This window comes from Ptiloglossa arizonensis, chromosome 8 (genome assembly GCF_051014685.1).
Source record: "Ptiloglossa arizonensis isolate GNS036 chromosome 8, iyPtiAriz1_principal, whole genome shotgun sequence".
Classification (NCBI taxonomy): Eukaryota; Metazoa; Arthropoda; class Insecta; order Hymenoptera; family Colletidae; genus Ptiloglossa; species Ptiloglossa arizonensis.
In genome coordinates, this window is record NC_135055.1 from 12,618,826 (window position 1) to 12,644,654 (window position 25,829).

The following is a 25,829-nucleotide window of genomic DNA, read 5'->3' on the forward strand; positions in this document are numbered from 1 at the left end:
TACCGTTCTTTTCAAATGTTTATAATTACAATATTAATCTCACATTTGTACGATACACGGTATAAACAATAAAGACAAATGCAATTTTAAACAAGGGTATGTCATTAAATGTAGATTCCCTGTGCTGGGACCGTTTTCAGATTTCTAGAAACAAATTCGCGCAAGAAAAATTACAGAACAACCGTACAAATTGATTTTCGTGCACATAAAAAAAGAAAGAAGAATAATAACAAGCTCGAAAAGGACACACGCTCAAACTCAAGACGAAACGAAAAGGAAATATCACATACGTCGATTCTATTGGGTTGTTCGAAAAGTAATTTCGTTTCTTTTTAATGAAAATAAAACACGATTTTTTAAGACTGTACAAACATTTTATGAAACTATATATTCTCCATTTTGGAAAACGAAATGATTTTCGTTTTCGAACAACCTAATAATATTTCCTTCTCTCTCTCTCTCGAGTTCGAATTGCTACCCTTTTCCTCGTCGTCGTTCTTCTCGACTAAAGTTCAACCAACAAGATCGTTCGACGATTATTCTTCTCGCAATTCGCTTTTAGAGATCCGAAGTCCCAAAAATTGTTACACCCCGATGAAAATGAACTCCGGTACGAAACCAATGGCAATATCCTTCGCTGCGTTCGCAGGAAGGCAAAGAGTACGACGTGAAGCCGCACCCGGAGGACTGCTCCAAGTATCTATTATGCTGGAAGGGTGTCTGCAACTTGATGAACTGCCAGTACACCTACGTGTTCGATCCAGCGACCGGTATCTGCACACATCGGACACGCGGTACCATCAACTGCGATCGTCGTTCACCGAAGAAATACAGCTTCCCGTAACCGCGTTAACGAAACGGGTGAACGGTGATCGGGCGGCGCCTCTGGTTACCTGTGATCAAGCACGGCTTGAACAAAGCTACGCAAGAAACGCACCGAACCGACTCCTGATGTTTGCGTTCACGTTCACGTCGGTGTTTGCAGCCGCGCGGTCGGCCTCTTTGCGAGCGGTCGTTTTTGATTGTTGCCAACGAGGGCCAATTTGTTCTCCTGGGAGTCAATTGGCAAACAGTTCTGTGTGCACTCGCTCGATTGCCGCGTTGACAAAAGCGTGGCTCTCCCTGTCTCTGTCACGGTGGCTCGAACGAATCTTCCCTCCTCTTTCGTCACTGTAACGACTGGATGGTTTGGTCTCGCTCCCTCGTTATTTACCGCCCGCTGTCCTATTCCCACCAACGTGCTCGGGATTCTTCCTCTGGCGCTGATCTCCGGCACCGACCATCGACCTCCGCGACTGATAACCCTTTCTTTTCCACGAACCGCTGCGCGTTTTCTCCCAGAACGCCAGCTATCTGCCATTTCTGGGTAAGTACGCGACGATCGAGACGATCGCCGATCGGGCGCGCGCTAGCGACCGTGCCTCGTTCGTTTTATGGGGAAAAGGGAATCAGTACGACGCGATGCTCGGTGTATCGTGGAGGCATCCAGGATGATTTCGCGGCTCGATCGTTTCATCGTCTTCCTCGTTGTTCTCGGCGTGGTCGGTTTCGCTCGTGCGGTACGTGTTCCTCCCTTCTTCACTGTTCTCCCCTATCGGTCTCGATCATCACCACGTGATTTAACCACTTCACGAATCTGACCACAGAAGCGTGGCTACTCGACACCTACGTACGGATACGTGCGCGAGATCCTCCGAGGGACACCACGGAGAAACGACCCTTTCACCGAGCGGTGGCTGTCGATTAGTTTTCAGTCTTTTCCACTTTGAGAGAGAAACGTTGCGATCAAATTTCGACGCTTTCGATTAAATCGTAGATACCTTTGTAACGAGGATTGGACAGTGACATCGGTATTCATGTAGATTAGCGTGTAAGAGAAGGAAATCGTTTTTCGCCTGTTCAACTTTTCTTTGTTATTCGTAGAGCCGAGTTTCTACAGTTTATCCGAGGGGGACTCTATCGGAGATAATTGGAACGTAGTGAACGTTCGTTGAAAACACAGGCCGTTATCTACCCTTAGTTGCAAGCTCTGTTTTTGTTCATTTCACCAGTTACGTCGATACAAATTTTTATTACGAATGTATTTGCATCTGTTTCGTTGGGAAGTATCGGCACTTAAGAACAGTAGAACTTCGATTGTACGAAACGGTTACGCTATACGATGCTAGGATAATCGAATGATCATGTTTTCGTTAACGGAGACCTAATGATCCGCGATTCATCGTCTGGTCCTAAATCAGCAGGAAAATTTAAAAGGGATGGATGTTTATCTATGTTCTCAGACGTATTTTTCTTAAAATTGCTGGACTTATTTTCCATTTGGGTATCACGAGGGTCATGAAAAAATTCAATTTTAATATATCTATGTTAAATTTTGCAATACTTCACTGTTGCACGTTTTAATAGCACTGACTGTGTTTCGATGCAAATGGATAATAACCAGAATTGGGTCGATCTCTTCATACAACCTCTGAAGCTTTTAAGCGATCTGTGGATCAGGTTCTTAAATAACAAATTCTTCGACAATTTATTTTCTAATAACGAAAGTCTAATTTTATCTTGTAATTTTTCTCTTTCTACCGAAACAAAATTTCTAAAGCGGTGAATGCTCGAGGTGAAATACTATGAGAATTATTTTCTGTTTCTTTTTCCACTTCTTTATGGTCTTTTTTATTTTATTATATTTTTTTTATTATTAAACTCCTTTATTATGCATGTGTGAACATTATATATATATACATATATATTATATATATATTTTATAGAATATACACTTTTATAAAAAACAAGGTGTGGCTAAAAATGCTGTTAAAGAACCTAACCTCAATTTCTGTTACAGTTTGTGGGTAATTTATTATTTTAGATTGATCTCATTATTTGTCAAGCATTTCAATTCTTGCATCATTCTTATTAGAATTCCCACAGTTCAATATGTTCTGGTGTGAAAATTGTTTCCATTTTGTTTATCACACCGTTCTCACTTTGTTTCTCATTTGCTTTTTTTCACAGTAATTTGTTTCATTCAATTTGTTTAAATAGCGTTTAACGCATTGTCTCATTAGTTATCAAATAACTGCACTTTTTCATATTCAAACTTTTACACAGTGCTAGTACATTCACTTCGTTATCTTCAATTGTTGAAATTAAATTACAAAAAACCACTGCTCGGATTTTCCGTTTGGTTGAACAGAGTTCGAATAATTAAGATCTTATAATAATTTCACGCTATTTGACGTTATTCGTTTCAATCAATTAACAACGTAGGAAAGAAAGATCTCTAATATTTAAAGACTGTGTTCTTTTTAAGCAGATCTCATTAATATTTATGAATGAGATAAGTGTTGATAAGTTGAAGGTAAAAACGAGAAACATGGGACTACTACAAGCTATATCGAAGAATTATGCAATGTGCTCTGTCTGACGTGGACACACGTTCGGAAATAAACTCATAATTTAAAAATAATTAAGTAGTTCGTGTAAATATTTGTCATTGAATATTGTTTTCAAGTTGTACCCACGTTAACGTTGTTATTGTTTGTCTTTACATAATGTGTTGATAAAAATCGTTGACACTGCTCTTAATAAGAGAACGTTTCGAAACGATTCATCAAATATCATGAATGTGTCTATGAATAGTCATTAAGATTACGCTATGAGATATGGAACAATGGTTGTACATATCGAAGTGGAATGTGCTACGCTGGCCCAGTTTAAAATGGGATTATCGAAACACTAAAAACGCTTGTAACTGGAAAACATAATCAGATAGAACGAATGTTCGTATAATTTTTGTTCGATGATATTACGATCCACATTTTATGAAATACTCTGCATAATAACAAAAATGATTTTTAATTTTACAATTCGACGAGTTTGAAAGCAAATTCTATTGCACAATAAAAAGTGTTGTATCGTAATGTTTAACAATTAGAAAAATACGTATACTTTGGTATTCTTTCAAAATATTGGAAATTACATTTTTCTAAAATACATTCTTTTTATACGTAAATATAATATATCATAATATCCTTGTTATCATTTTGAGTACATGTATAACCAATTTTACTGGATACATAACAAACTGAATAGAATACATCGACTTATTATAAAACTAATGAATTGTAATCTATTACAACAATTCATTGCAAGTCAAAAATTATAATTAAATGTTTCGTGACTTTGATTCTTTATGTTCCCACTGAATAAATTTACACATATAAAGATAATGTGTTAAAATACACATATAAAGATAATGTATGTCCTTTTAAAGTGTGCACCTTTTATAATTACTGATAAACTTATTTGTTCACTCTCACACATATCGGTAAACTCTGATTAGTTTCAAAAGAAACCCCACCTACATTGTAAAACTTTGCATATCTTAATTATAACTCGGTAAATATTGTAGACGTTCTTTTATTGTTCTATATAAACATTATGTAAGGAAAATTGAAGAAAATCTTAACCCTCTGTAATCGTCCGATAGAATACTGTAAGGACACGAAGTAACACAATAAACTTTTTACTCTTGGTGATTCATACTGCATTTCATTTTCATATAAAACTCCATTGTTTTGCTAATTTTTGTTTATACTATCGCGTAGATTTACGACCCTAGAGAAGCGACAACGAAGCCACCAATACGAAGGGAGCCAGTACTTCCTTGGTATTTAGCTGCTAAAGATGACGTTCACCCAAGCGAAGACCCATCGCGTTCTCCAAAATGGCAGACGGATCCGGATAATCCCATACCGAAGAAACCATTCGTCGTGGACGCTGGAACCTGGGATTCTCAAAGTCCTTGGAGTGGAATCGAGCAAGAAACAGAAACTACGGACGATAACCAGGCGCATATCAATGTTGATCAAGGAAAGGATTATTCTTTAGAGTACAGTGAATTCGAGCGACAAGAAAATCAGAGATTTCCTTCGAAAGCAGGTGGTTCTCGAGATCTAGAACAGAAGAAAAATAGAGGTTATACAAAAAATAAAATAAAGAAACAGGGTACAAAAAATGATCAAGATATTTACGAGGGAGTACCTGCTGACAGCATGGTAATATATTAACTTCTGTTTCGTTACAGAGAAATTACATTTATAAATTATTTCAGTATTCTCTTTGACAATTTTTTATCCTTACAAGTGAACAGGTGTCACTTGAAATTATCGAATAGAAAGATATATTTTTTCTTTCCTAATAAAATACATATTTACGTTTTCACCAGTTGATATTATTTTAATTAAAAGATAAATCGCGAATGAATTTATGAATACGGTTCGTCCAATAAGATATTATCTTTATTAACAATTACATTTATGCGGTGGTTGGTAGTTTTAATATTATTTCCGGTATTTGTAACTGGTCTCAAATGATACAAAGCGCAGTTTACGTTAACCTTTACTCTTCGTTACCATTTTTATCTGCATTGGATCTAACCAAAACTCATATTATCTAAAAGTGAATTGAGAAAGAAACTATTAAGGCAATATTATTCGCAAGATGTTTACAACTACTGTTGCGTAGGAATGGAAAACATTATGAAAGAGTATTAGAAGATTCTTGAGGCCTTGAAATATTCTCGTTTTGTTCCTTAGGACTCTTTGTTCGTAACACCTTTATTATTCTTCGATATTCTTTAATCTCTTTTCAGAAACCTCGTAAGGAGAAAATTCTTCAATCTTCGAAATCAAAGTCCACGGTTGCTCGGTACGATCCCAAATTAGGTGTACAGTGTCCAGATTTGGATTCTACTGGGCAATTCGTGTACCCTCCCGACTGTAAATTCTTCGTCAACTGTTGGAAGGGCAGAGCTTTTGTTCAGACATGCGCACCCGGTACCCTTTTTAATCCAGACACTCTGGAATGCGATTTTCCGCACAAAGTCAAGTGTTATGGTGGAGAAGTTGCCGAGTTTCCATCAATCGGACACTTGGACTCATCAGGAAGACGGGAGCCATTACTACCTGATTCGCAACGTTTACGGGAACATGGAAAGCTACAAGTCAGTTAAACAAAATTTACTTGCGCAGTAAAAGTCACACTTTCGGACAATAAGAAGTCATACACACCGATAATTAAAATTTAGAGACACGAAAAGATAAAAGAAGAATTGTTTTTCACTATGCCACTGCACCAGACAGCAATCTCGACTCAAAATGTTTTATGACATCAGCTGAGAAATTAGCTAGTCGATATTTATGTTTTAAATTTATTAAATGGCAAAAGATTCGATAGTTACAAAAAAATAGAATATTATTCGTCGAAGAACGCAGATTTTTAAGTAAATAAGGTGGACGAGTTGCTTACGAAACAGTAAATAGTTATAAATAACCGTGGAAAGTATACTATACATTAATCCTACTATGTTACTATACAGTAGATAGTATATGATGAAAATGGGCAGAATTTTTTTGCAGACTTAATTTAAAATACTTTCAGAAATACTCATTAATTGTAATTGTACAATAGAATTCTTTATTTAACCAATTAACAAACTGTTATTAAAACCTAAGCTTGATTGGAAGTATTATTGCAAAATAACGTATTTCCCTGTGAATATTAAATTTGATTTGTAGGAACCACGCTGTCCACCCCAAATGTCAGGATTATTACCGCATCCATCAAATTGTACAAAATTCTTACAATGCGCCCATGGTGGAACGTTTATTATGGATTGTGGTCCCGGAACGGTGTTCAACCCTGCTGTCAGTGTCTGCGATTGGCCTTACAATGTGAAAGGTTGCGAAGGTAAAATGATCGAAATAAGGAAAATTAACTTCATTGATCTTATAATTAACAATGAAAGTGATAGAAATTTCAAAATATTATTTCTATCAATAAATTAAAGTGCATACAGAATGCACAATGACGTAAAAACAATTATATTGTCGAACAGATGCCTTAAAGCCCAAGACAGTGACTACATCACCATTGATTCCTCCCCAGTACCAGCCTTACGATCAAAAGGGATCAGAGTACAATAAACAACCAGTAAAGAAGGTTGAATGTCCTTCTGATTATACAGGATTATTGCCGCATCCAGATACGTGTAAGCAGTTTCTTCAGTGCGCGAATGGTGTTACATACATCATGGATTGTGGTCCCGGGACAGCCTTCAATCCTTCGATATCCGTCTGCGACTGGCCTTACAATGTACCTGGTTGTAGCGAAGGTAATTGGCAAATACATAATTTAATCATTGATTTGTCATATGATTATTGCAAAACAAATTTTTTATTTCTTTCGCAGAAACACCAACCACAACTACCCCTAGACCATGGTCGTCAGGTTCTGAAACAGGACCTTGGCAATACAATCCTCAACATAATCAAACGTGGCACAGTCAGGTTAATCGTCCCGTAACAACGACTAGTCCTCCAAAAACAGACTGGGATTCGTTACGACCAACTTGGAGACCAAATTGGAGTCCAAATACAAGGACAACCCAGAAACCATCAGAAACAAACCAAAATTGGAATCCCAATGCTTGGAAAACTGACCCACCACCTCAGAATCGCTATGATCACGTCAGTCGTGATAAAAACGATAATAATTCTCCCACACAATGGCCACACAATCACGGAACGAGTGATCAGAATCCAAATTATGATGGCAGATATCATCAACATCATCACTATCATCATTTCCATCCTCATGGGTCTGATAGGAATATCGAAACTCAACAGCCTAGTCCGCCATATGACAACACTCAAACTCAAATACCTGGTCAAGCAAATCCAGATGGAACTTGGCATTCTAGCCCAAGATATCATCATCACGAGCATCATCACTGGTCTGACGACAAGCCTCCATCACCTCCTAATTATCCCACAGAATTCGACGATTCGGATCAACAGACTCAGCAGGTCACTTTCGATCAGACAGATAATCAAAGAGGTGTCTCTGACAGTGAAGTAAATCATACTTCGAATCGTAATGTCAGATTTGACTTGGGAAACTTGCCAGCGAACCAAAGAACTGGACAAGAATTTATGCCTAACAGACAAGCGTACGGTAGAACTGATCCTGAATTTTCTGAATCAGGAGTTAACCGACAGATTCCACCCGATAGAAATATTTACTTTGATAACAATTACGATCCTGCTGCGGTGACAAATAGTAGAAACACTCCTGGTAGCTGGAATCAACAAGGTCCAGGGCAATCGCAGACTGGTCCACAGAATCGACCATGGGATAAAGGTAGATTTTATTTCTTTTTTAAAAATTTGCTACGTAGGTAATTTGTATCGTGACTTGTATCTACGAACGAAAATTTCGGTTCAGGAGAAATGAAAACGACAGTTATCAGTTCTTCATGATCGTTTTAATTTAATTTGTTCGTTCTCGCTTCTCCCAATGTTTGGAAAAGTTTGGGATTGATGGTCTGATTTTATAATAATTAATGCATGCAAAGCATGTTTAGATTAGAACAAGAATATTGCACGTCTTATAAAATACTGCATGTTGATTTTCTTTATTTTCTCGCTTAAATTGCACGGTACATTACAGCACAGAGTTTTCGATTCACGAATACATACTTTTGTGGATTTAAGTCAAAATTTAAATTTCCAACCACGAACTTTAAATGTAAATTTTTAGAGTTTGTTTCACTCGGAAACAAACCTGAAGGTAAGATCACCCAATCAGGGTAACGAGTAGACGGTTAGGTTCGTTTCCATATATCCAAGTTGAGCTTCGAAAGATAGGTAAGTATTCCAAGGAATTGTGAAAAAATAGTTTTAGATTTATTTAATATTTTATATCATATCTCTTGCAGACTGAAACTATTACGTAGAAGGAATTGTTTGACGAAATTGATTTTCTTGGTGCAGATATTTTCAATTTATAATTTTCACCCAATTGGGAAAGCCACGTTAATGATGATAAACAATAAGAACGAGGTGTCGATAAGGGTTTGATTTCTTTTAGGTGTCAACGAGGATAAATTCCGCGAATGGAGATCTAGGACCAACATATATCAAAGCACAGCTGACAGAGAAATAGACTCGAAGTTAAATCAATTGGCATCGAAAACAAATATTTTACAGTTGGCTAAAGGACAACATCGACCAGGTGGTGACAACACGACATATTCTAATATTTCGTTCCATATTTTAATCATTTTAACCAATATTCATTTCTTGCAGGAGTTAAAACTTTGCCTAATTCATTAAAGCCCCAATATCCAAGTAATATTTATATAAATGCAAACGATACTTGGGAGGATCTTCTTCCGAAAGAAATCGAGGTCAAGCAAGGGCATTCGAAAATAAACACTTATGGGCCAAACAATCTTGAAACTTTGAATAAATTTAACAAAAACGATCAGAATATTTATATCGATTCTCAAGCGACTGATTTTGGTCGAGCTGATACTCCTCCTTCTGAACTACCAGCTGTGGACACCCCTCTTCGACCAACATATTACAATCCTAATCGACAAAGTAACGGACATCGTACACCTAAACAACATTCGATCAATTCATCGCCTTCTTCGGCTGGCTCTGGAGATTTATTAGAATCTGGTAATGATTAATCAATTTTGCTGTCAATGTTCAATGCTCCAATAAAATTTAATAGCCAGTGAATTATTCAAATTTTGTATACAAAAATTTAATTAATCCATATGCAGCGTAACAATTGAAATTAGTAGTTATATTAACGTTCTAGATTCTGGTGTCAGAAGTTAGTCCCATCAAATACTTCGAGTTTTGATTTCTTTACCTATCATTTCGATCAAATTATAATTACTTTCAGTTTCGATTCTCTTATTGCTTGATTACTTGTTTATCAATTCAACAGGCACAGATTATCATCGTGTAGTTGTACCTTCGATAAATCTCCAACCACCATATTATCCAGCACCAAGTCAATCATCGATTCCTCAGAGTTCAACGAACAATTTAAAAAGCGACAATTATTATCCACCTGTGCCAGCTATTGATTTGCAGCCACCGTATTATGAAGCTACTCATACGAACAAAAATGATCCACCAGTGCCAGCAATTGATTTGCAGCCACCGTATTATGAGCCTACTTATACGAACAAAAATGATCCACCTGTGCCAGCTATTGATTTGCAGCCACCGTATTATGAGCCTACTTATACGAACAGAAATGATCCACCTGTGCCAGAAACTGAGCTTCAACCACCTCTCTACGATCCTCCAGCAACTGAGCTTCAACCACCTCTCTACGATCCTCCAGCAACTGAGCTTCAACCACCTTTCCACGATCCTCCAGCAACTGAACTTCAACCACCTCTTTACGAAGGTCCAAGTCGCGGTCAGGATTCTTCGACTTTTACATCGACAAATGTTAATCGATATCCCGCAGTATTCACCAATTTGGAACCACCAGATCGTTTCTTCGTTCCTCCAAGTCTTGATGCATCGACCACCACCAATCGATATCCAAGTGTCCCATCAATAAACCTTGAACCACCTTACGAAGAAAATCCTTCGAGCAGTTCGCCAGACTTTGTCGGTACGACCACACAAAGAATTCCAGACAAGTTTTTGATAGTTCCTTTGAAGAAGAAGGTACCGCGGACTCTGAACAATACTTTGGACAATATTTTCACCACGATGGATCCAAATGTTCCCAGCGTGTCGATCGAAGAACCAGACGTTCCTGCGTCCAATGGTAATTACGATGTGGACGTGTTGGATGGCAAAGTTTGGAAGCCAGTGCTCGTGTTCGAAAACAAAACCCAAACGACTACAGAATCCTCCGTTATCATGAAAATTGCTAAGAAGAGTGTTGATACGGATCTTGTCAATATCGAAGATGCTTCAACTCAAGAAGGTAAGTTTACTATTGGAAATATTGAAATCTACATTTAAGTCACTATCCTGGAATCCAACAGAACGTAGGTGAGTCTTTTAGTTCATTTCTATATAGATACATTTTTCCTGCATAATCCGCTTTTGGCATGAACGGCTCTTGGAATGATCTCTTAACGTTGGGCTAAGAAGTTTTTGAAATTGCAATAACATTTTCTTCCATTATCCTGTGAAAAATATTACTTCGTTTCTTTGCTTTGCCAATTTTTATTTGTCTCAACTTTTTCGTCTTCCAGTTCGTTCTACGTTTAATATTATTACGCATAAATGCAACAGGCTATTGCGTACAAAATATCGCAATATAAATGAATTAATTGCATATATTTGAAAATAAATTTTACGTTGCATATATTTGAAAATCAATTTTACGTTGCATATATTTGAAAATAAATTTTACGTTGCATATATTTGAAAATAAATTTTGCAGCAACGTGCTCTGATAGCTGACAAAATGTTTTTATTATCGATATCTATTTAAAAGGAGCAAGAGAACAATATTCTTTGATACTAATTGCACATAATATATTTTTATATTTCTATTAAGAAATATATCGAAATAAGGCATATGTGCTATAAATGAGGGACTCCTCTTTCTGGTTATAATAATAACAACGTATTAAATCTTATGTTGCAGACGAACCACCGTTTCCAACGTACTACGTGCCACCAGTGGAACCATTAGATCCATCAAAAGCAGTGTATCAAACAACACCAATTTCTGGCCAGGTGAGAATTATCAATACTATCGGAACAATTGTTGCAAGTGTTGATTTGTTGTTAATATTTGCAATAACAGACGAGTGGGACACTTAAAATTTTGAAAAACACCCGACTTTTACGGTTTAATAATCGGAGTAGAACTCATCTCTTGATTCGTTGAAGATTGAAAAATATGACAAAGAAAATCTTTCCATGACCTCAACTTCTTCATAATATTAATTCAATGTTGTACAACGAGCTTAATCAGTAACGTTGTACAATTTTTATCAAATTCCTTCTTTCATAGCGTTAGAATTTCTTATGTATAATTCTAAGTAGGTATTTATTTATTGTCCTTTCAGGTGGTTCGACTTAGAGGTGGTTCTGGGTCTCACGACGGTTATGTAGAAGTTCAAGGAACGAATCCCGGCTGGGGAGTGGTCTGCGATTCCAGAAATAGCTGGACTTTGAAAGAAGCCCATGTTGTATGTAAACAACTCGGATACAGCAGGTATTCTATGCGTGCGATAATTGTAAGGATAAAATCAATATTGTGATTTTTCCTTACACGTGCGTGTTCTAACTAAGAATAAAATTATATTGATAACGACAACGATTCTTCTACTTTTCAGAGGTGCCGAGATGGCCTGGCAAGGGAGAAACAATCGTGTCGGTACGCCAACTTGGATCGCCGCGAACTCTGTATCGTGTCAAGGCAACGAGACCAGACTCCAATTGTGCAAGTAAGATATTATGTGTCATAGATTTTTCTCTCAATCAGCAGATAAGAGTTCGCTTACGTCAGCAATGTTTGAAGTAAACATTGCGCCAATAAGTGACTTTTGACTACGTTGCGAATTGCGTTCTTAGAATGTGTAACGAAACGTTTTCAAAGACTTACTCTAGAATTAAAATATTGTGTCATTCTCGAGGAACATAATTCTCGGAAGTTATATTTCGCGATTCATTGCTCACAACTACTATATTCAAAATACTTGTCGATATTGTGCAATATCTCCGTTAGATTAAATATTGCTTGGATCAGAATTCACTTTTCGCTTTTTTGAAAATTCTTTCGACAACGAAGAAACACGTTCTTACGATGGACATTAAAAAATTATTCGTCGTGATTTTCCAGATTCACTCACGAGCCACAGTGTCGAGTAGAGAGAGACGCCATTGGTGTGAGATGTGCGTTGAATCGCATAGCGCATTGCCGCAAGGACGAAATACCGTACGAAGGGCAATGTTATCATTTGGCGAATCCTGACAGCAGTTTGAATCACGCTGAAGCGTTGGATTATTGTTCACAAAGGCAGGCACGACTTGTTGATATCACCAACCAGGCGGAAAACGACTTCATATCTGAATGGCTGGTTCAGGGACACCCGAATGTCACTTCGATCATGACTTCCGGCATAGGTTTCACCACTATAAATCACACCATATGGCTTTGGGAGGATTCGTCCCGTGCCAAGTTCAGGTTGGGAGAAATTTCACAAACTTTCTCGCGATAATTTCTTGGGACAATTTTTCACATTTGCAATATCATTTTTGTTCTATATAATTCTGATTAAATTATTAAACCTATTGATTAAACCTACTGATTAAACCTACAGAGTATTAAAATTCGTATCAGTAGTGATGGATAAAGTGTGACACAACTTTGTTCACAGATTGTCATTTAATGTAGCAATATCAGTATATTGTATGTGAAGGACTCAAAAATTGTTCTAATTTTATTCAGTTGGACTTTCACAATATGATTAAAAAGATTTATATATAGAGAAAGTAATTCGAAAGTTTCCATACACGAAGGACAATAATGTCCTGAAAATATTTCAGAGTGTTGATACTAGTCAGTATCTACATGTGTTATCAGTGTAATGATATTCATTGTAGGGCATGTTTTTTAAGTAGATCACTTTCCATAGATATGATTTATGAATTACTGTTCCTGTATGAAGACTTTTCGATCACCTTGCATAATTTTTATTAAATTTTTATCGAGTAATTACACCCGATCAATTTCAAACAGATTCGCAAAATGGTGGCCAGGTTGGATGGAAGACAAGAAACATCCCCCAATCGTGGGTTCCCGTATTCTTTGCGTTGTAATGAAACGCAAATTCCCGTGTCACAATAGGCCAGATTCAATCTGCGTTGCTGATTACTTTTTCTGGGACACTGAAGACTGTGTCACTTCAATGAAAGGTCATTCTTACATCTGTAAGAGACCTTACGATGATATCGGTACGAAGTTGTCAATTATTACTTCAGCGTACCACTTTTTAGTCTCTAGTCAACTTTTTCATTTACTTTTTTCAATTATCATTGTAATTCTTCTATAATTGATGAAACTATATATTCATACTGTTACATTCATAAATTTTGTTCATATCTGCAGGGTAATTAATTTTTTTTTAATTAAATTTTTCTAAAAGTATTTCCCATTTTTAAATTAAATTTTTCTAAAACTATTTACTATTTCTAAATTAAATTTGTCTAAAACTATTTACTATTTTTAAATCAAATTTTTCTGGAACTATTTACATGTTAATACTGATGTAGTATTTTTCGCAACAACTTAGGTTGCATTTATGGAAAAGGAAGCCAGTACGCGGGAAATGCAAACGTAACAGCATCGGGGAAACAGTGTCTTTCATGGGCCGATGAGAAAGTGCGCCATCCACTCCTAGTAAACGTTAGTTTCTATATTCTCTATGTTTTCATATCTTCTAGCATTTTAACATTTTATATTTTTTCTCTTGGGTAGTTTTTCTTTTAGACTTTTTTAGATTTTTTGTTTCACTTTTCCTAGTTTCTGTAATTTACTATAATACAATTTCAAGTTACTTTTTATACTAAGTGCTTTCAAAAGGAATTGAACAATTTTAAGACACATCAAGTTTATTTTTCTCCTTATACACAACATTATTGATTTACACACCTCTGTTTGGTATCACAAACAATGAGTATGTTTATCACATTGAAATTATTTATTAAAGAGCACCTAATTTTTTTGATTATAGGTTGTTAATGTAGATGTTAGGGAAAAATTGAAAACTCACAATTACTGCAGAAATCTGAATCCGAAACGAGAAAGCAGGCCATGGTGTTTCACAGGCCCAGCTGGGGAACGAGAATACTGTGATATTCCACCTTGTGGAAATATTGGTATTACTTGCAACGGGCATTTTTAAATCCAAGTTCTTTTTCTTTTAGATATTTCTAAGTGTTTTTAAACAATACGAACATTTCCAGTAGGTTCTCCAAAATCAGTTTCAATGGGACAGTGCAAACCTAAGCATTTCGAATGTTTGCCAGGAGAATGTATTCCTTCACCGTGGGTTTGCGACGGAGAAGAGGTAAATTATACTAAGTGTGTTAAAATTTATCGTCTACACTTTGGATACATACAGAACTCGTAAAAATAAGTCAAATGGGTTAGTAAACATTAGTCTAGAATTTAATAGTTTCCTCTTCCTCTCAAGAAAACGAGGGAAAGACATATCGAACACCTGTTGCAATGAAATAAAGTTTCTTAGTAAAACTGGAAACTGTTGATTTCTAAATTCATAATTATTCACCCTTGTTAGCTTATTTTGGTGTGTACTACAGGTACACAAAGTTTGAATCAGAAATTTTAATTCACCCTGTGTACCCTACTAATTTAATTTTGTATCGAATATTTTGGTAAAATTAAACAAGTCGAATTCAATAATTTTATGTAAGTTTTTGGAAAGTTTGAAATGTCCTTTTCCACTCTAAATAAAATGTACTTTCATATGATAACGCCAAAGCATAAGTATTTACTTGAGCATTATTCATTCGTTGAATTTTAAGGATTGCACAAATGGAGCAGACGAAAGGGCTTGCATATCGTACACGAATCTGTATAAAAAATACTCAAAGCATAAATTGCAAGGTTACGATGTTGAAAAATGGTTGAATACACCGTTAAATACATGCGCTCTTAGATGCAAAGAGGCTGATTTTACATGTCGATCCTTCACACATCAGTAAGTAAAATATTATTATATAAAGAACAGGGTGGATACAATTTTTTCTCATTTTTATCAATTTTTGAATTTAATTCATTTTTTCTAAAAATACTTTAAAGATAATCAAAAATGATTGTACGAAATTCTTCAATAACCGATACTCGCAACGACTGAAAAATTTAATAATTGTTCTCATTTTTCAATTCATTTCGTTTTTTTCCAGATCCGCAGGAAACGTTTGCCTCTTAAGTGACAGTAATGTGGGAATGACAGGAGCGTTGAAACCTGATCGAGCGTTCGATTATTACGAAATGACAGACAGGAGTATAGATTGCGAAGGGATGTTTGTTTGTGGTAATGGAAAATGCATAAACCAGACTAAAGTGTGCAATGGAAAGAACGACTGCAACGATCGAAGCGATGAAAATATTTGTACTGTAGAAAATTTAGATTACGCCATTCGATTGGCTGGTTCGGAAAACAAGTACGAGGGCAGGATCGAAGTTAAAAGTAAGTGAAAACTTCTGTGAGCGGAAATTGGTATAATAGAAAAAAGTTGAAAAATATAGACTAAAATGGTTAGCTGTCATTGTACCTACAGTTAATAGATCTATGATAATTTCAATTTTCACGAAATTAAAAATTTAATTAACTCGCTTCTGTTAAAACGTTATACTTTTTTAACGTTGACCAAAAAATTTAATTTAAACATTTTTTCCAAGAAAAACTTTTCGTGTTCTTTTTTTTCTGTATCAGTAACTATTATAAATCTTTTTCTCGATAATACCCAACAAAAAACTGTGCAGTCTTAGGCGTCTGGGGTCAAGTGTGCGACGATGGTTTCGGAATGATTAATGCAGACGTAATTTGCAAAGAACTCGGCTTCGATCTTGGCGCTTTGGAGATCAGACCAGGAGGATTCTATGGTAATCTGGATCCACCTACGAGATTCATGGTGGACCAATTGCAATGTCGTGGCAACGAGACTTCTCTGCGCGAATGCGACTTTGAGGGGTAATTTTGATAAATACGTATATAGTTATTATATTTTATCCACGTGAGTAATTATATTTCTACTAAATAGCTGCTTCGATCAAGAAACACGATTAAATGTTTCCAAAAAGTTTTAAAAATAACACAAATGGTTAATTAGATACTGAGAATTTGGGTAGTATAAATTGTATAATTTTAATACTTTATATCTCAAAAATATCCTAAGGCTATGACGAAATTTCGTACAATGAAACATGCAGACACTTAAAAAAGAAATTATTGTTTGCGTACTAGGTTTGGAAACGTAAAACAAAATTATTTAAGAGACCAGTGACCGAATAAGAGTTTCTGTCTTATTTTTACAGTTGGGGTGTTCACAACTGTCAACCGGAAGAAGCAGTGGGAATTATTTGCAAGACTGAAGTCGATAGTTGTCCAGATGATCAATGGAAATGTAAAACGATTCCCACATGTATTTCAGTTGCATTTATATGCGATGAAGTTGTCGATTGTGCGGATGACTCCGATGAAAGTCCTGAATATTGTGACGTAAGTAACAAATTACACTGTATCGAACAACTATATATGTCATTGAAATATATAGGTGTTACATAACACTATAAACAATTATTAACAAAATTTTAATCTTAGTATCCTTCGAACGAAATTTCAAAGTTAAATAATTTGTTGAACTATGAATTTTATCGTAGCCCAACAACATTTTATATATTTTTATAAAAGTAAATCTTAGTGTGTTTGAAACGAAATTTCAAAGTTAAATAATTTGTTATGAATTTTGCTGATGCACTTCTATCTGAGAAGGATAAATTCAACATACAGGTTTATGGTTCGTAAGATAAGATAAACATTTACTAGAAATTAAACGAATCAATACGAACAGGATGTTTGGATACGATTATTTTAATGGTGAGGTGTCAGTATCTTTATTATTCTTAACAGTTGAGGTGCTATGTGCTTGTAAATATTAAATATTTTTAATTAACTTTATACGTTTGAATGACGTGCAAGTATGGGTGATAATTCTAGGCACCCTTCGAGGTACGTTTAGCAAATGGAAGCTCTCCTCTTGAAGGAAGAGTTGAGGTTCGTCATCATGGCATTTGGGGCACCGTTTGCGACGATGATTTTTTGAACACAGCGGCAACGGTGATTTGTAGATCCTTAGGATATGGTGGACCAGCTGTTGCTAAAAAAGATGGTGCATTCGGATCAGGAGAAGGGCCAATTTGGCTCGACGAAGTAAGTTCCATAAAAGAATTTTAAATTAAACTCTTTTTAAAAAAGTAATTCGAACAGTATTTTAATTCTTTTATAATTGCTCACTTCTCTTCCTTTAATTTGCTTTAAACATTATATCAATAGAATTTTTCTGTGAATACATACTGTGCATACTCGTTACCAAGTTTACCCTTCTATTTGTATTGAATAACATTTTTCAAATATTTCTTACTTAAGTATCGTGCAATTTTTGATATGTCATTCAACGTAACACTCATAATTACAAATTACTATTTTATTTACTATTTTCTAGAATATTTTTGAAAGTTTTATTCAATTTTATCAATTTCATTTGACTTTCAAGATTACTTAATAAAATGAAAGTACATAGTACAACTTAATGTTAGCAGCACAGATTAAGTAATTATCGACGTTTTCTGATAAGGTCTTGTTAGTAATCTTTTCTCTTATTCAATAACACCAATTTTGTAGCCACGAATGCGTGTTTTTATTGAACCGTAATATTTTTTTAAACAAGGTTTCCTGTCACGGAAACGAGACTCAGCTATATCGGTGCGCGCACAATGACTGGGGTAAACACAATTGCAATCACAACGAAGACGTAGGTGTGATTTGTACACGTGGAAGTGTTAACGATCCCAAGGTAAATCGCAACATTCTCACCCGGAGGAAGGCAAAAATTTGAAAAATTCTAATTTCTTTGAACGATCGTTCGACTACGTCATTCAATACCTACAACAAGCCTTACTAAAATGGCTGTGCTATGAACAATTAAGAATTGGGAAAATAAATCAATATTTCCTTACCTAGAGATTATTTTCACATTCAAAATTTTGATGCGATTCGTAGTAGGATTTTCGTTCCATAAAATTATAATTAAAAAGCAAAAAAAAAAAAAAAATAAATTAGCGTTATTAGTTTGTACGCTTTCTTAGGTAGAATTTAGTAGTCGCTGCTCGTAGTATTTTAACGATTAATTTAACTAAACAAAAATGCAACTATTCTTCCAGCGCGTGGCGTAGAATTTAGTAGTGGCTGTTCGTAGCCTCTTAACGATTAATTTAACAACTAAACGAAAATGAAACTCTATTCTTCCAGCGCGTAGCGTTATTTCAACGAGTGTTTCGTCTACCAAAGTTCTCCATATTGTAATATAATTTAATAATCGTAAATTGTAAGCAATATTTCAAACAAGTACGATGCAGTAATCGCACATCGGTTATTCAATACCTCGATCAGCTTGTTTCTTGTAAACGTAAACTAACGACGGATTTGTAAACAATCGTTGAAACTTTCACAATCGGTTCAATAAATGATGACCTTACGCAACGATCACGAGGCTTGTTTACTTCATTCCTTAACCTCGATCTTCCCCTTTGTCCGTTTAACCCACGAATGCAATTATCGAATCAATAATTGCAGCTGCACTGGGAGTCACTACCGGATTTGCCGGACACGGACATCGATGATATACTTCCGGCCAATTGCGGCAAGCGATTCAAAGACTTCAACGACGACGAAGATTTAATATTCGAAAAGGTGGTGCACGGTACCATCGCGCCGAAAGGCACCTACCCATGGCAGGTAATTCAGATCTTTTTCCCACGAGGGCTTCAAATAACGTTCAAACAACGATACTTTTATATTTTATTTCGTAAACACCACACCATCGAATCTGTAAACGAATTGAACGCTTCAGGGGAATGTTTTATCGTTTTTTACAAATTTCTTTTGGCAAACAGATATTTCTTCTATTTAATGCTTCGCTGCTTAGTACGATCGATCGAACACTGAATAAAAACAATCCTTGGAAAGTTTAGCGAGTAAGTTTCGCGAGATTTGAGAATGATATTTTCTTGTAGGCACATTCAACAGACCGAGTTCAATCACTTGTTCAATTTGCGTGTCAATTGTGGACGTATGACGTATAATTATAGAATAATCTCTTGTTCGAATGTCAAAATAAAATTCAAGCGATAGAGTGTTGATTTTTAAATGCGAGAATAGTTTAAATTCGGTGTAAGGTTCAAACTCTGACGCGTTAGAATTAAACGATAAAATTAAATATCTTTGTTTCCAAGGAAGGTGATTACGAATGAAATTTAAAGAATGAAAATTAATTAAAATTTTCTTACTCTACGGAATTGATCTCTTTGATATTATACAATGATCTTTCCTGTAAATTGAAAAAAATCTCTTCCTTAAATTCTCATCTCGTTTTACAAAATGCATCATTAATCTTTTTAATACTAGTCGGCTAAAGACTAGTATTTTCCGTTACTTTAAATCTCAGTAACTAGCAGCACTTCATGTTATTGAATATTATTGCTTATATTTAAAAACTTACTAACATAAGATTGAATATCAATGTTTATATTTGTATTTTCGTTTTTATTTATTCAGAGACTGTATTTAATTACATTTTGCGATTTTTGTGAAATCGACAGGCCAGCATTCGCATTCGAGGACACAGCAGATCGAGTCATTGGTGCGGAGCAGTGATTCTCTCACCTTTGCACGTGCTTACTGCTGCTCATTGTTTGGATGGTTACAATAAAGGGGCATACTTTGTTCGTGCTGGCGATTATAATACAGAGGTAATTAAAATCGTAGTTAGTTTGTGTTCTAAACGATACGTGATTTTTTGCACACTCCAAATGGTAACGAAAGACAAATCGATCATATCGGGTAGTATTCTCTTTTTGTTTTCATCGAAAACAATCGAACTGTACATACGTACAATATTTTTCCATAGAATTCTACCGTGAAAATTATTGTTTCGCGAAGTTCTGCGATACAATTTCGAATGAACGTTCTTTCCGAAATAGTTTTATTTTTTCCGAATAAAAAACTATTCTTTTTTATCCGAAATATTAGAATACTTCCTTATTTCATGTATAATCGTTTGATTATTAGTAAAGTAACGATAGAAGTAAAGAAAATTTGGTAAGAAATTATTTTCATATTCGATGAACTTGATTGAACAGGACATATTATTTTCGTGATATTTTGTGTTGTGTCAGATCTATAAATATTATCTAATTCGCAACTAAGAGCGATTTATGAAATATTATTGAATTAAAAAAAATTTTTTATGCATCGATTATGATAATGTTAGATAGATGAAGGGACGGAGGCCGAGGCCAACATCGAGGACTATTATTTGCACGATGAGTTCCGTAAAGGTCATCGAATGAACAACGACATTGCCCTCGTGTTGCTGAAAGGACGAGGAATCGCTCTTGGCAAGGACATTATGCCAATTTGCTTGCCAGCCGAAAATGCAGAGTACCCAGCTGGCCTTAACTGTACCATCAGTGGATTTGGCAGTATCGAGACTGGAAAATCGAGTAAACAATTTAATATAAAATCCATTAACGTGCATCGTCCTTTAATTTTACTTTACTGATTTTACTTAAAAGCTAATTGGGAATTTCTTAAATATATTGTATTTAAATTTTCCTATTTTGAATATCCTATGCTATAGATTTAAGTAAAATCTTAATCGATACTTCGTACACTTTTATTTTCCTTTTCGCTGTTAACTTATTCTCGAACCTCTCAGTTGCTTACTAACTATTGGGAAAAATAAATAATTTAGTTTAGCAATACCTACTATTATCTAAATATTGTAAATTGATATATAGCTTCATGGAAAAGATTGTAAAATTTCCAAGAAGTATTAAATTTCGTAAAGAACTCTTCGAGATAAATTCGGAGTAGATATTAATCCATCTAAAAATGGCTAATTAATTCCGTTACCTTTGATGAATAATCAAATTTAAAATACACATAAATGAGTCGTAGAATTTGCTTTATTTTTCTACAAAGGTTCGAATTTTCTTTGAAACAAAATAAATCGTTTGGTTGTTGTAGCTCATTCCAAGGACTTGAGGTATGGTTGGGTGCCATTATTAGATCAGTCTGTGTGTCGTGCTGAACACATTTATGGTGAAGGTGCAATTAGTGATGGAATGGTCTGTGCTGGGTACCTTGATGAAGGTACCGATACCTGTGACGGTGACTCTGGTGGGCCATTGGCGTGCTATCATAATGGTAACGTAGACGAAAATAAAAAATCTACCATCTTTCTTAACAGTAAGGATAAATACGAAGTAATTACATTCTGTACGTAAATTAAAATTCGCAACAAATCTTCTCTGTACAAAATTTTCACTACGATTGCATTCGTGTTTCCTTCATTGTTCTTAGAAAGTGAACTAGTAAAAAATTGGTATTAATTTAACAAATAATAAAATGGAATGTATCATTGAACGTGTCAGTGTGCAATTTAACGAATAACAAGCTGAATAATAGTAAGGATACGTAATAAATAGAAGAAAATATTATAAAATTGAAACAAGAAATAGGAAATAATAGAGGGAGAAGGTGATAAATAAAGAGTGAGATTCGGTAATAAGTTGTTATTAAATTTAACTCTGAAGACTATGGCTAAAACTATGTTTCGTCATTATGAAAAAGGACGGGCTTGTTCCAATAATTTTTCTGTTTCACTTTTTATGCAGGAGCTTTCACATTGTATGGAATTACCAGCTGGGGAAAACACTGTGGCAAAGCCAACAAACCTGGTGTATATGTTCGAGTTTCGCATTATCGTCGTTGGATCAATCAAAAGATAAGAGAATCTCTAGCTGGAAGATAGAGCTTGTATTGAGATCCGTAAAATTTCGATATGCGTTTATTGAAGCATTTTTTTTAATCAATAGATTAATTAATCGAAACATGTACGTTACTTAATTTGTTTCAAATAATAAGATTTACGTTTAATCGTCTTAAAATTAAATCTACTTGTTAGTACAGTAAAAGGATGTTATTATTACACAAAGTTTTGTTTTTCCTTTGTTTTGCATATTTAACTCTTCGATATTTAACCGATAAAAGTATCTAATAGCGATACAAAATTTGAAAAATTATTTATACAAAAGATGTACATTAATACAGCCTTAGGTTCAGGTTGAAGTGTATCAACGATGCAGCACAACAACATGAAACTTGACATTAGCTAAGAATTAAATGAAATGTAATCACATGTGATAATATTCTGTTTCAACATTTCGAATAACATATTTGGAATATTGAATTTTGCTCGGAAAATAATTGATGTATTTTACATTGATGGTTTTAAACTGATCGAACGGTCTGAAATAAATAAATTACATCTATTATTTCGCCATATTCTCAAACTATTTTAAGCTGTAAAAATATAGTATGCGTAATATTGTTACACAAATATCTGCTGTAATGAAATAAAATCCAGACAGAAGTCGGTAAATCGTTAAAATTACTAAAAATTTTTTAAAATTGTAATTGTTCCGGAACGATTAAAAATAAAATTATTTCGTTCGTTTGGGATGGGTTGGCATGCTCACGGTTAATGAGAGTTTAAAAAACACTTCTTGGAGAAACGTCCATTAATCTGTAGTTTATTTCGTAAGACATCATCGTTTCTACAATAATTGTAATTGCTGTCTTGTCGCTGTTACATGATTGAGCCTATTTATGTACAATAGTCCCAACATATTCGATCGGATAGATCAAAATCACGGAAACGGAAACCTCGACGTTCATACAATAAAATCGACGCACGAACAACGTAATGAAAAAAAGGGGAATAGGGTTCGGTGACTTACATTACGAGATTGCAAAAATCGTGTAACATTATGAAATCGTTGTACGCAATCTATTCAGGTTGATCGATTGACAGCTGGACCAACCGTAAACAATTTTTTATTGACTTTATTTGCAACGTTGGCAGTTGTTCTGCTTTATGAAATGATTTTTCTTTTATCTTACGAATCGCCCCTCCATCACGCTTGTCCTTATAAAAAAAAAAAAAAAAAAAAAACTAGTAACAATACAATAATATATTATACCGATATATTGTAAAACGATTGCACGATTGTACCTGTGGCGAAATTAATCGATTTGTTAGATTCATCGCTAAAAATTTAATAAATTACTAAATTTCCTCGTGAAAACTTTATATTATACAAAAATCGACGAATATAAAATTATATCTCTGTTCAGTCCTAACTTCTTTGCAGGCAAACTCCTCATTTGATTCTTCTATAATAAAAAATATCACCTTGCTCCGTGAACTTTCTTCTACAAAATTCTCTTCCAGCGACATAAATAATATTTAAAAGGAGACATTTTAACACGTGCACCATTCTATACTTTACGTATCTCCGATGTTTTCTAAATGGTTTCGACTTTCAAACGGTAGATTTTACAAAAGAAAATTCTAGGAATAGAGTGCCGTATTCTTAAAATTACGTATCCTTTGAAACAACATTTGAAAAAAGATCCACTTTTTAAATCTTGCGGAGCTTGGATCGCGCATTGTACAACGCGAACGTGCATTTTTTCTATCTTGAAATCTTCCCGTGGATTCCATTTATCGGAAATACGTGTATTCTAGAGGAAGATTCGAGGAATAGCGTGATATCTTTCATTGCAACGCGATGCAGCAATATATTCTAATTGACGCAATATTTGGTTAAAAATACCTTTCAATTTAAAAGCTAGTAGCAATCAACCGCAAACAAGGTTCTGAAACGAATACAAAAATCCTTTGTACCCTGATTACTTTTCGTTCAACATCTTCGATCCAATAATTGTATAGAATCCGTTGTTCTATGTACATGGATAAATATGTTTTTTGTTCTTTTCTTTTATTTTTAAAAGACTCAACTGTAGACTCATCGATGATAAAAAAGGACAATCGAGCTGTCGATCGTGCAACCAATTACATTGATTTTCTCGTTTCCGCAATACGCGTTTAATCACGAATCTAGCAAATGGATCGCAATTATGGTGTTAAATTCGATGGATGAAAAATCCGTGAATATCGATCGTGTTCGATTCATCTTCTCTCTCGATCGTTCGTCGGTATCTTCGAGACGATCATTGTGTACGATCGTGCCTAGGAAAACGAACGACGATCGCCGCGGAGGTATTCCTGAATGGAATCGAAGTGAAAAATAGAGATAATTACACGCAAGCAAAATCGGTGAATGAAATCTGCTAAACTACGCAAACCTTTTTATCGTGTAATTATAAACGTCTTACAATTAAGGGAATGTCGACCAAAAATACGCTTAATATGAAACTTAACGTTAACTCTAACCCGAATACTCTTAATTTAGGCATAACACGGCCCGTGTCCTACTTCAATGAGAAAACGCAGCACCATCGCTTGTAACTTCATTCTGATGGATTCCATCCAGTTGGGTAAACGTTTGGCGCGTTGAAATACTATTAGATTCACCATGATTAACTTTTAAACGAAAAGTTATCAATCAACGATGCTCAATTAGAAAAATTGGAATCCTTTGACTTGAAATTGAAACAGTTTACAAATCGTAACTACAGTGAACGCAATACCGCCAAGAATCGATTACGTTATTCTACACAAAACGTTATATAATTTAATAAATACTTTCGCATATCGATATTCTTGGTTCGCAATAGGCTGTTTCTTAACACTGTCTGTAACTTTGCATACGTGTGTCGCTTGTAAATACTCGACCGAAAAAACAATGTTTTCGCTTTACATCTTCCAGCTTGGTGTGTAACCAAAAAATGGAGCGATTCCTTGTTCAGAAGAAATTTGAAACGAATTCGGTACAAAAAATTTTATTCTACATTTTCGATCTGTCTTCGAACGAGGAATCTCCTATTCGGTTTTACCACACATCGCGTGGCCCTACGTTTGCATTATGAAAAAAAATAAATAAATACAATCGTTAATTCCAACTGTTCGGTGTCATGAAATTCGTATACCGATTCTAATAATAAAGTAGTAAACAAATGTATCTTTAATCGTTAAGTAACAACGATAAGCTCATTCCATAGATTAATATTCATTGCAATCGAGTCCGATATCGCGATACATTTTATCGGACAAATAAATATTACCTAATCGAAGAAACGAATCACGATTCCCAATGTTACGTAATACGTATGCACCCGTGTCGCAAAATCGGCGCGTGTATCTCGAACGAAA

The 25,829-nt window shown here is 35.0% G+C and overlaps 1 protein-coding gene across 4 annotated transcripts; it reads left to right on the forward strand.

Annotated features, from left to right (window-relative positions):
* The first annotated feature begins 1,410 nt into the window (after positions 1–1,410).
* LOC143150566 (uncharacterized) lies at positions 1,411–22,986 on the forward strand. 4 transcript variants are annotated; one of them, XM_076318945.1, is made up of 28 exons: positions 1,411–1,559; positions 4,605–5,054; positions 5,651–6,001; positions 6,576–6,747; positions 6,896–7,171; positions 7,249–8,199; positions 8,929–9,072; positions 9,147–9,524; positions 9,802–10,806; positions 11,479–11,570; positions 11,906–12,054; positions 12,176–12,286; positions 12,682–13,026; positions 13,582–13,796; positions 14,135–14,247; positions 14,576–14,720; positions 14,808–14,911; positions 15,390–15,565; positions 15,771–16,057; positions 16,354–16,561; positions 16,906–17,089; positions 17,588–17,800; positions 18,318–18,443; positions 19,223–19,384; positions 20,248–20,397; positions 20,919–21,150; positions 21,677–21,856; positions 22,327–22,986. In XM_076318945.1, the coding sequence occupies exons 1-28, from the start codon at positions 1,434–1,436 to the stop codon at positions 22,461–22,463; spliced, it is 7,182 nt and encodes a 2,393-aa protein (XP_076175060.1). In that variant the 5' UTR covers positions 1,411–1,433; the 3' UTR covers positions 22,464–22,986. The 4 variants fall into 4 exon arrangements, with proteins under 4 accessions (XP_076175060.1, XP_076175062.1, XP_076175063.1 ...); XM_076318947.1 differs by having other exon boundaries at positions 14,811–14,911; XM_076318948.1 differs by lacking the exon at positions 9,802–10,806.
* The last annotated feature ends 2,843 nt before the right edge of the window (positions 22,987–25,829 follow it).